At 56.0% G+C, this 12,248-nt stretch overlaps 1 protein-coding gene across 1 annotated transcript in view; it reads left to right on the forward strand.

Annotated features, from left to right (window-relative positions):
- The first annotated feature begins 3,494 nt into the window (after positions 1-3,494).
- LOC140902925 (IgGFc-binding protein-like) overlaps positions 3,495-12,248 on the forward strand; it is a 32,040-nt gene continuing 23,286 nt past the window's right edge. Inside the window, 4 exon segments of the mRNA XM_073323508.1 lie at positions 3,495-3,546; positions 7,448-8,674; positions 9,107-9,447; positions 10,261-10,834. Coding sequence (XP_073179609.1) covers positions 3,495-3,546; positions 7,448-8,674; positions 9,107-9,447; positions 10,261-10,834 — 2,194 coding nt within the window.

Raw genomic sequence — 12,248 nt, forward strand, 5'->3', positions numbered from 1 at the left:
AGTCAGGCAGAGAAGTTCCCGAAACAGAGGTGGTTGTGGGATACAGTGTCCATGTGCGGGATCCCCTGAACTGTGATGGGCTACAGTCCGCCTGGCATTCACTCAACCGTGGCCAGTTTGGGGGGAACCGGCCATGCCAGGCAGTGATGGAGATGTGGAGCCTGCCGCACACACTGTGTGAAAGGGCAGTGTGCTGGGCTCCCAGCCCCACAGTGACACCAGGCAGGGATTCAGGCAGCGGGGAAGGTGGGCGGAGTGGGGAGCAGGCTGGGGGGAGGGGAATGGGGGGATCCTGGTGGGGGGGGGGAGGTAGGTAGCATGGGGAGCACAGGCCGGGGGAGGGATGAGGGGGATCCTGGCAGTGGGGGAGGTGGGCAATGTGGGAAGTGCATGCTGTTGGGGAGGGGGATTGGGGGATCGCGGAAGCAGGGGAGGTGGGTGGCGTGGGGAATGCAGGCTGGGGGGGAGGGGAATGAGGGGAACCTGCTGGGGGGAGGTGGGTGGCGTGGGGAGCGCAGGCCGGGGGAGGGATGAGGGGGATCCTGGCAGTGGGGGAGGTGGGCAATGTGGGAAGTGCATGCTGTTGGGGAGGGGGATTGGGGGATCGCGGAAGCAGGGGAGGTGGGTGGCGTGGGGAGCGCAGGCCGGGAGAGGGTTGAGGGGGATCCTGGCAGTGGGGGAGGTGGGCAGTGTGGGTAGTGCAGGCTGGGGGGAGGGGTTTTGGGGGATCGTAGAAGCAGGGGAGGTGAGTGGTGTGGGGAATGCAGGCTGGGGGGGAGGGGAATGGGGGGAACCTGCCGGGGAGGAGGTGGGTGGCGTGGGGAGCGCAGGCTGGTGGGGGGAGGGTAATGGGGGGATCCGAGCAGTGGGGGAGGTGGGCAGTGTGGGAAGTGCATGCTGTTGGGGAGGGGTTTTGGGGGATCATGGAAGCAAGGGAGGTGGGTGGTGCAGAGAGTGCAGGCTGTGGGGGGAGGGGAATGGGGGGATCCGGGCAGTGCAGGAAGTGCATGCTGTTGGGGAGGGGTTTTGGGGGATCGTGGAAGCAGGGGAGGTGGGTGGCGTGGGGAGTGCAGGCTGGGAGGGGTTGAGGGGGATCCGGGCAGTGCTGGAGGCGAGCGTCACGGGGCGTGCAGCCGGGGGCGAGAAGAGAAGGATCCTGGCAGAGGCGATGCCCGAGGAGCAGAGAAAGGGGGGAGAGAGGGCTCAGGGAGAGATCCTGACAGTGGAGCAGCCATGACAGTGCCTGCCCCGCCTCCACTGGTGTCAGCGCTGGGATGAGGAAGCTATTCCTGCAGTAGCCCTGACCTGACCGAGCCTGTGTGAAAACAGTCACAAATATTGACACGAATGCGGGAGTGCTGGGTCAAGGGGTGGGGCCACATTGGGGGTGGGGTAGGGAGAGGATGAGGATTCAGGAGGGCAGAGGGATTGTGGGGCTGGGAGCCAGGACTCCTAGGTTCTATCCCTGGATCTGGGAGGGGAATGGGGTCCAGTGGATTAGAGAAGAGGGGGCTGGGAGTCCGGACTCCCAGGTTCATCCCTGGCTTTGGGAAGTGAGGGGGGTCAAGTAGCTGGACAGGGCCCTGCAGCTGTGGTCCCTTTAATCATGGGTGAATGGAGAGGAAATAAATTGGTGAAACACTTTCTCCCAGGAGAGGCATCCGACTTGCATCCCCCATCTCTGCCATGTCCACCCACTCACAGATGCTTCAGTATGCTGTCTCTGGCGGTCTTAGGGTTAGTGTTTGGCACAAGAAAGTAAAGAAACCGGCTAGTGGCATTTGGGGGTGGCGGGGCATTTCTTTTTAACTCAAGGCATTGTGGGTTTCTATCCCATAATACTTTGAGGCTCCCTCCTCAACTGCAGCAACTGCATAAGAACCCTGCCCTTTTTGCAAGCCCTGCTGAGTCCTTGACCCCAGGGGCACCCTGTGGCGAGGAGTTCCACAGGCCTCTGTTGCATTGTCCCATCCCCTCATTCTTTGAATTATAGGGCAAGGGGACCTGACTTTGCCTTCTCTACCAGTCCGGAGATTGTAACTTCTGACACAGCCCCTCCTATCTGTCATCTCTCTACACCTCATTCTCTAGCTCCCTTTGCCCTGAGCCGACTCTGTGTAGAATTGTCCTCCTCCAGGAAGCTGTGATGGAACCCAGCCCATTTGCCTCACCCATGGGTGTCACCACCCTCCCGGGAGAATCCCTTGCCATATAAGCCCCTCAGGCTCCGCTGCTGAGCTAGCCAGGTGCTCCCAGCAGGTAAGTCCAAATTCTTTCCTTTCTCTCTTGCCCCAGCCACTCACTCTGTACAGGGGTGGTGTGGGGGAACCAGAGGGGACATTTTGGGGGCAGGAGATTTAATGCTGCTTGGATTCAAATTCAGTGGGCGTCAGATAGATAGATAGACAGATACAGGGTGTGTATGAGGATAGAGAGAGGTGGGAGAGAGAGAGAGAGAGAGTTTGCATATAGGGATAGATAGAAGGTGTATATGTAGATAGAAAGATGATGGGTTCACATGGGGCTGGATGGGTGGCTAGCTATCTAGATGGTGGGTGTGTATGGACATAGATAGATCAACAGATAGCCAGATGTGCATTGAGGCATAGTGAGAGAGACAAGGGGGAGCAGATACTCAGATAATGGAGGGTGACAGAGGAGAGCATGGGGTAGATGGAGAACGAATAGGAGAAGGGGGTTGCCCTGGAGCAGGACCACAGAGATAAACGACAGACAGGGATGCTTCTGTGGATGCTGTTTTGGGGTGGGGAGCATATTGCAGGGCCCATATAAAGAATCATCTCCCTCTAGACCCAGGGGAACAGATCAGACCAATGGGCCCATCTACCCTGGTATCCCGTCGCCAATAGCGACCAGTTCCAGCTGCATTAGAGTAGGTGCAAGACGCCACCTGATGGCCAATGAAGGAATGATGTGCCACAGGGGAAGTTGCTGATTGACCTCATGCCAGGAGGGATGGGTCTCGGGGGGGTGGGGGGGGGGGGAATCTGTCCATATGGGACCACATGCCTAGGGGTCTCCAGCTCCTCCTCCCACCTCCATTACCACTTTGCTAAGGCGATATAGAGGTGGATGGTCCTATTTTAACCCTTTGTGGTTGGGACAGTACTGGGGTGTGGGAGAGATTGGGGGAGGGTGAAATTCATCTGCATTAACCTGTAACAGACAGGAGGCCCTCCGAGAGCTGGGAATAGAACCCAGAAGTACTGGCTCCCAGCCCCGCTCTCTAACCCACTAAACCCCTCTCCCCTCCCAGAGCTGGGGGTAGAATCCAGGAGTCCTGGCTCTCTGTTGCCTTGGGAATCCGCATTGCCCATCAGTGCTGCCTTCCCCCATCCCCATACTCAGTGGGTCCCTGGTCTGCCCACCTCTGCTCCCCCCAGGCTCCCCAAATCCTGGGGCAAAGGTAATCCCAAGCCCCCCACTCCATCTCCCCTGACTAACCCCCTGATTAATCCCCTTGTGTTTCAGCCATGGCGACAAGGAGGATGCTGCTGCTCTGGGCCAGGCTGGCGCTGCTGGCAGGTGAGTGGGGATCCAACCCAGGGTTCGGGGAGCTCAGGGGGGAGGGTCCTGGGGGCAGAGCAGGGCATGGGGTTACTAGAGCTGGGAGTGGGGCAGTAAAGAGCATTCAGGGGCTGCGGCCAGCCCTGGGCAGGAAGGGATGGAAAATTCTCCAATCACCCCGGGTAAATCAGAAGTGGCTCCACTGGGATCGCTGATCCCTTTTTCACACACACTGGTGTAAATCAGGAGTGACTTCACTGGGGTAAATGAGGCTGATTCACCTCTTGTTCATCTCAGTGTAAATCTGGAGTAACCCCACTGGAGTCGATGGGTCAGATTTTTCTCTCTGTGTAAACTCAAGCTCACTGCTGGGCCAACCCCTGAGCTAACCTCCGCAGTGCCCAGCGTAGTCAGGGTCCAAGGTTGCTGCTCCAGATGGTCACAGTTCACGCAGCCTTGGGGCTGCTGTAATATTTGCAAATTGCTCCTGGTTCAGGGGGTGGGTGGCTGAGACCACGCCCCCTTGCCTTAGCCATGCCCCTATGTTGAATAAAGGGTGTGGCATAACTTCAGCTACTGCCACACTCTACTGGGGCATCAGCCCTCTGCCCACCCCAGCTGGGGCCATGCCAGGTGTGCAGAGCTCAAGTGGCTTCAGTTTGCACACTCAGAGGGCGCATCACACTCACTTTTCACAAACAACAGGGGGAGGGGGAGCTGCACAGAGCTCATCAGTGTGTGTGTGCTCGTGCATGTGTGAGCATGTATGCTATCGTGGATATGTGTGTCGTGTGTGGATATGTGTGTCGTGTGTGTAGATCTCCATGTTTGTTTGCGTCAGCATGTGACTGTGTGTGTTTGTGTATGTCAGCGTGTCTCTGTGTGTGTCAGTGTGTGTGTACATCTGCGGGTTTGTGTGTGTACGTTAGTGTGTGTGGCTGTGTGAGTCAGTGTGTGAGTCAGCATGTGTCTCTGTATGTCAGTGTGTCCCTGGATGTTTTATGTATGTCAGTATGTGTCTGCATGTCAGCTTCTCCATGTGTATGTCAGCATAAGTTTCTCTGTATGCAACAGCGTGTGTGTATGTGTACGTCAGTGTGTGTACATCAGCATGTGTGTATGTGTGTCAGCATATGTCTGTGTGTCTCTATGTTTGTGTATGTCAGGGTGCGGGGCTGGTTTAGCTCTTCCCTCTGCCCTGCCCCTCCTGCAGCCCAGTTCCCTACCAGCTGGGGAAAGGGGCTGCGAATACAGATGAGGATGGGCGCATAGCAAGAGTCTGCTGGCCACGCCCCACTTCAATTTGACCATACCCCCTTTCCCCTTTGGCCACCCCTTTCCTCTCTGAACTCACCCCTTTGCCTGCTGGTCACTCTTGCATTTCCTCTGACCACACCCCTTCTTCTGCTGATCATGCCGCTTGGCCATCTGACCACACCCCCTTTGTCCCCCCTTTTCCTCTCTGACCTCACCCGTTCTCCTGCTGACCACACCACTGTCCATCTGATCTGACCACACCCATTTTCCCTTTCCTTCTCTGGCCATGCCTTTCCCTCCTGGACACACCTGCTGTTCGACCATGCCTGTTCCCTTCTGGCCATGCCTTTTCCCCGACGCTCAGCCTCACTTAGAATCATAGAATCATAGAATCATAGAATATCAGGGTTGGAAGGGACCCCAGAAGGTCATCTAGTCCAACCCCCTGCTCAAAGCAGGACCAATTCCCAGATAAATCATCCCAGCCAGGGCTTTGTCAAACCTGACCTTAAAAACCTCTAAGGAAGGAGATTCTACCACCTCCCTAGGTAACGCATTCCAGTGTTTCACCACCCTCTTAGTGAAAAAGTTTTTCCTAATATCCAATCGAAACCTCCCCCACTGCAACTTGAGACCATTACTCCTCGTTCTGTCATCTGCTACCATTGAGAACAGTCTAGAGCCATCCTCTTTGGAACCCCCTTTCAGGTAGTTGAAAGCAGCTATCAAATCCCCCCTCATTCTTCTCTTCTGCAGGCTAAACAATCCCAGCTCCCTCAGCCTCTCCTTATAACTCATGTGTTCCAGTCCCCTAATAATTTTTGTTGCCCTTCGCTGGACTCTCTCCAATTTATCCACAGCAGTGCTAGTGCCAGGGAGGGGCATGGTGGTCCCCGCAAGAGCCAGTTCCCCCAGGTTTAGGGGTGTTTCCTGCCAGGGTTGAGCTGGCCTTTGAGGCTTGCAAGAGTGGCGGGGGGCCTGGGAGCCAGGACTCCTGGGTTCCATCCCTGACTCTGGGAATGGGGTCTCGTAGTTAGAGCAAGGGGTTGGGAGCCAGGTCTCCTGGGTTCCATTCCCAGCTCAGGGAGATGTTTAGAGGTTAGAGACAGGAGTATCTGTGTAAGTGGGGGAATGGTCCCACCGTTGTGGGGAACTTTCCTCGCTTATACACGACCCTGGTGAAATGGGCTAGCGAAAGGATCTGGATCCTCGCTCCCACTCCCTTTACCCAGAGGCCTGCCTGACCTCGAGGGCTCCCTTTCCATCTCCTGTGTGGCAGAGTCCTCGTAACCCCAAGAAGGCTGGGCCCAGGATTCCAGGGGGGCTTAACCCCCAACCTTGTCATGGTCACTTAGGGCAGGGGCCAGGGTGTCCCCACTCTGGGTGCTCTCTCTTCACTGGACGCTTCCCTGACCCACTGATTGTTACAATCAGTTCAAAGCAAATACAATTCATTAAACAGCAACCAATTAAAAAAATAAGGAAAAAACGGGAAAGGTGAAAGGAAAACCCATCGACCCGCTCTGTGGCACGGGGACGTCACAGCCAGCGTCTCTGGGATGTCAGGGCAGTTCAGTCTGTTTCTCACACGTTCCAGGCCCCTGCCCAGGCCCTGGCTGTGCTGCAGGGATGCTGCGGGTTGGACACTTGCTCTGGCGGTGGCCACACGACTCCAGGCTCTAGGTGGCAGGACCCTTCATCCCAGCGTCGCCCCGCCCCGTCGGGGTTACGATCCCCCCCACAAGTCTGGCCTGCCAGGCGTCTTGGCTGGGGGCGTCTCCCTGCACTGGGCCCACTGCCCAGGGTCCCCCTCGCTCTCCCCAGCTGCTCCCTGCACCCTGCTCCAGACAGCTCCAGCCCCAGCTCCAGCCAAAGCTCCACCACTCTGCCTCACCACTGATGCTGCTGCTCTGCCTCCAGCCCCCTGGGCTGCTTCTCTGGCCCTTCTGGCCGGCGTGGCCCTGCTGCCCCGCTCCACTCGGGCACCCTGCTCTCTCCTGAGCTCAGCCCCTCTCTGTCTGACCCAGGCAATTCTAGCTCACCAGGCAGACGGGACCGACCCCCCCTCCGGTCTCCTGACTCCCTCATTAGCCTGCCTACCCTGTCAATCAGGCTGACCTGGAGCGTTGGCCTCTCCCCATTGCCCATGGGGACTGTTCGTCTCAGGGTCCTGATTTCCCATCGACCCTTCCCTTCCTTTTGGTCCTGGGAGCTAGCCAACCAAACCACCCCCACTGAGTTTTAGTAAGGGGCCAACAGTCCCCTTACATTTGGAATCTGAAATCTGGTCTCCGGGCTCATTGCGAGTGAATCCACTGACTTTAGAGATGAGCTGGCTCCAGACAGTAACAGCAGCACCGGCATTCCGCTTTCACACAGCCGACTGTAACGTCCTTGGGGTTACTCCTCATCACACTACCCTGGGCGAGAGGTGAATTGGCCCCACTGAGTGGCAAGCAGAGCTGTGTGAGGGGCTGCCCATGGCTGGGATGGCAGGGGTCTACAGGTCAGGACTGAGGGGCACTGGCAGAGCAGTGTATGGGTTATTGAGAGCTTTAGCCATTGCTATTAGCTCTTTTCCATCACTAAGACACATAACAGCAGCGCCAAGACCCCCTAGAGATGCCGGCTCGGTCACCCCTCTCTGTCCCTCTCCCCACAGGCCCCGGCACGGCCACCCCCATGGGCCGGGAGTTCATCACGGCCTTCTTGCAGAATTACCAGATTGGCTACTCCCAGGCTGACTTCCAGCTCTTCATCTCCGGCTACTCGCCCTCCACCACGGTCACCGTCGAGATGCGTAAGTCTCAGTTCCGCCACACCTTCCAGCTTGGCCAGGGCCAGACTGTCTCCGTGAAGATCCCGGCCAACGCTGAGATGTCTGGCACCACCAAGTTCTGCGGCACTGTCCTGGTGCAGGCGGACAAGGATGTCTCAGTGATGTCGCTCAATGCCAAGAAGCTGACGGCCGACACCGGCATGGTGTACCCGGTCCAGAGCCTGGGCGTAGAGTACTATGTCCTCACGCCAGCTGGAGATGTCTCCGGGACCTACAAAGAGTTCTCCATCATGGCATGGCGGGAGCCCACCACTGTGGAAATTCACCTGAAGGGCAGTGTGAGGTTCCAAGAGCGGGTCTACTCGGCCGGCAGCAAGATCACTGTCTCCCTTGAGCCCTACGAGGCTGTCCAATTCCAGAGCAACCAGGACCTTTCTGGCACCCGGGTGGTGTCCCTGAAGCCGGTGGCAGTGCAGAGCGGGCACAGCTGTGCCCAGAAGAACACCAAGTGCAACCACGTGGCCGAGCAGCTGTTGCCCGTCTGCGGGTGGGGCACGGCTTTCTTTGTGCCACCGATGCCCTTCCAGGCCGGCTACGACTTGGTGTACATCGTCGCCTCCCAAGTCACACGGCTCACCTACCTCTCTGGCGGGGCCCGGAGGAGCCAGGGTCTGGTGTCTGGGCAGGTCCTGCAGTTGGAGGTGAGTCTGGCCAAACCACTGTACATCTCCGCCAGTGCCGGCATTCAAGTCTTCTTCTTCTGTACCGGCGGGACCCAGGGCACCATGCGTTACGACCCCTTCTTGGTCAGCATCCCGGACGTCTCCAGCTACTGCACCTCCTACTCCATTACTGGCCAGCAGGGGTTCAAAAACTATGCCATTGTTGTGGCCAAGATCGCATCGGCTGCCGACATCACCATGGATCGGCGACTCCCGAGCAGGGTGCTCTGGAAACCGATTCCCGGCACGGAGTATTCCTGGGGAGTGTTCAACCTGGGCATCAGGGCCAGTGCCCACTCAGTGGAGAATCCCAGAGCTGCCTTTGGGCTGCTGAGCGTTGGCATCGCTCAGCAGAATGGCTACGGCATGGCCACCCTTTGCCAGAGTGGTAAGTGGGGGGTATCTGAGGGAAAGGGGGGCTATGGGGTGTATCTGGGTGCTTGTCCTGTTGTAATTGTGAAATCTTAGGGTGCTGAGCAGTGTGAATAGCCCCTATGGGGGACCCTATGCATGGATGGGGGTGGGGATGTCTCTATGGCAGGGGTGTTGCACAGGGAGCCTGGTATGATCCTGCTGTGGTCACCCCAATAGCATTCACAGCAAAATCCATCCATCCATTCATCCATCCATCCATCTCCAATCAATCCCACCAACCATTCTTCCCTTCCATCCATCCCTCCATACTTCACCATGTTATAATACTCTAAGCCACCAGGTCAACCCACTGGACCCCATGGGTCGACCTCGTGGCCAGTTTGTTTCCTGTTATAATGTCCTGTCTATCTCTCTGCTTGCCCTTTCCTTCCCATCCTGTCCTCAGCATCCCCGGTGCCTTCCTGCAGTTCCATGCAGTGCCAGAAGAAGGAGACCTGCCAGATGGCCAATGGCAGACCCGTGTGCATGGCCACCTCCGTGGCAACTTGCTGGGCGCTGGGTGATCCCCACTACCGTACCTTCGATGGGTGCAACTACGACTTCATGGGCACCTGCACCTACACCCTGGCCAAGACCTTCAGCTCAGATTCAGCTCTCCCAGCTTTCCACGTCACGGCTAAGAACGAGAACCGGGGCAACCAGAGAGTTGCCTACGTGGGCTTTGTGACCGTGCAGGTCTACGGCTACACCGTCTCCGTGGTCAGAAATGAATACGGGCTTGTGAGGGTAAGAGTGTGCCCATCCCCTTTCTAATCTATCCATCATACTTTTCTTTGCTTTTCCTTCTTCATTTCTTTATTTTTCTTCCTTCATTTCTCTTTCTCTCTTCTTTTCTTTCTTCATTTTTCTCTTTTCTTTTTCTTCCTTCATTAGTCCTTCTTTTCTTTGCTTTTCTCCTTTCATTTTTTCTTCTTTCTTCCTTCATATTTCATTTTCTTTTCTTTTCTTTTCTAAAATAAAAAAATCATTTCTGGTCAAAACAAAAATAAATTAGAAATTTTTGGCAAATTGAAAAGATGACTTTTTTGTTTTGGGTTAAACAAAAGTTTCATTTTGATTTCAACATATTAAATTTTAAAAAATTAAAGGAACTTTCAAATTGAGAAGTTTTCTTGAATTGAAAGATCGAAACATTTTAATTTTTTCCAGAATTTTTTTTGAGGATTTTTCTTTTTCACTGAATTGTTTTGGTGTCATCAAATCTGCTTTTTTTTGTCTGAAAAACTATTTGAGTTGAAAATTTCCTCCGGCTCTATTGCCAAGCAGGGCTGGGGGTCTGCCTATCAGGGTCCCACCTCTAGTGGCAGCAGATGTTTCAGGGGAAGGTGAAGGGAACCTGTGGGAGGTGGTGGCAGAGTTACCTGGCCTGGGAAATCTCTCTTGTAAACACCAGGTGGCTCAAGGTGATGTGGGTTCTCTTGACTTAGCCTGGGTGGGCTTTGGACTTGCCTGGTTTTTAAGGGAGAGGTTGTTGGGAATAGGACATGGGCTGAAAGTGTTGCGTGAAACAATGACCACTGCTTGTGGTTGCCCTCCCAGGTGAATGCCCAGCACTCCCGCCTCCCCATCTCCCTGATGGAGGGGAAACTGAAGCTTTATCAGAGCGGGGGCTCTGTTGTCATCGAGACTGACTTCTCCCTGAAGGTCTCCTATGACTGGGGCAGCTCTCTGGTAGTGAAGATCTCCAGCAGCTTCTGGGAGAGTGTGCAAGGCCTGTGTGGCAACTACAACGGGGATGCTAGGGACGACTTTGCCACCCCCACGGGGGTGCTGGCTGCCAGCCCCGTGGAGTTCGGGAAGAGCTGGAAGGTGGAGGATGGGGACAGGTTCTGCTGGGACGACTGCCACGGGGAGTGCAAGAACTGCTCCCCAGAGCTGGTTGGCAGGTACAAAGCTAAGCCCTTCTGTGGCTGGATCACCAAAGAGGTGGAGGGCCCCTTCAGCCTCTGCCACTCCATGATCGATCCCAAAATCTACCTGGACAACTGTGTCTATGACCTGTGTATGAATGACGGCCTCAAGGAGATGCTGTGCCGGGCGCTGACGAGCTACGCCGACGCTTGCCGGAGAGAGGGGGTGGCCATCTCCGAGTGGCGAAGTCTCGCAGGCTGCAGTGAGTGGGGTTAACCCCTGGTTTGATCATGGCAGCTGGTGCCAAAGAAATTCAGAGCACTGGCTGGCTCAGGGGTGGGGCATGGAGTCTTTCCCCTCTAGGGGGCACTGGCTCCCATCCGGCCCCGGGGTTGGGGACTGGCTGGCTCCGGGGGGGCTTGGAATGGGGCATGGGGTCTTTTCCCTCCAGGGGGTGTCATTGGGGGACGTGCTGTTTTAGGGAGGTGGGAACATGCTGGCCCATTTTTGGTGAGGAATTCTGGAAGATCCTTGTTACACATTGCCTGTAACGAGGGGCTGGAGAGAACGGATCCGTTTACTAGCGCACCTGGTCTGGGGAGGAGACCTGGAACCCACCTCTGTTGCCTCTCAGAGCTGCAACAGTGGTTCTCAACCTATTTACCATTGTGGGCCTCATACCAATGTGTTATGTGGGCTGCATCCAATACGACCTGTATGGCCATGAGGATGTCACATGGGCCGCAGCTGTGTGCTGATTGGCTGCAGATTGAGAACCACTGCGCGCGATAGTATCAGGAAGTTGCCCTTAATAAATAAGGCAACCACTCCCCCCCACCTCCTCCCCATTGTTCCAGTGAGACTGAAACCAGGCTGTACTTATGGGGCTCTGCTTCCAGGCAACGGGGGGTGGGGGGATAGGCTTGGAAGATGGTTAATTTGGGGGGGCAGAGGAGGCAGCAGGGAGGAAACTAGGGAGCAGGCGAATATGGGAGGCAGGAGGGAGAGGGAAAGGGTCTGGGGGACAGAGGAATGTTGGGGGAGCAGTATGGGGGGCAAGGAGAGTTGGGGGGGCAGAGGGGAGAATTGTGAGAGAGCAGATGAGTGATAAGCTGGATGTTTGGGGGCCAGAAGGGGCTGAGGTTGGGGGGCAGGGAGGAAAAGATGGGGTAGAAAGGGGGGCAGCAGGGACACACACACAGAGCAGTGCCCATCCCCTCCAGCAGGGGGCAGCATACACACACACACACACACACACACACACACAGAAGGACCCATCCCCTCCAACAGAGGACTGTGTTCACTCACACACACACTCTCTCACTCTCTCTCTTAACCTGAGACTATCTTGCAATGCACCCTCCCCCTGTTCCCTCAGGACAGGGCTGTTTTCTGTGGACTCTGGCCTCTGCCGTGTTGCAGATGACTCCTAACAACAGTTGTTGGTGTTGGTGGGGAGCTGCAGGTTACAGAAGCTGGAAACGACCAACACCCACCTGGCACAGGATATTTATTTAATTTAACCTACAAAAGTTTCATGAGTTTTGACCAATCTCCCCATTTTTCGGTGGGCTGGCTGTGGGATTATTTTAAGTGTCGTGCTTGGCGAGAGCGCAGGCCTCTGGTGCTTGAGCTTAAGGAGAGCTCCCTCAGTGGGCAGCAGTAGTAGAGCTCTT

The sequence above is a fragment of the Lepidochelys kempii genome, chromosome 24, assembly GCF_965140265.1.
Source record: "Lepidochelys kempii isolate rLepKem1 chromosome 24, rLepKem1.hap2, whole genome shotgun sequence".
In the NCBI taxonomy this organism is placed as follows: Eukaryota; Metazoa; Chordata; order Testudines; family Cheloniidae; genus Lepidochelys; species Lepidochelys kempii.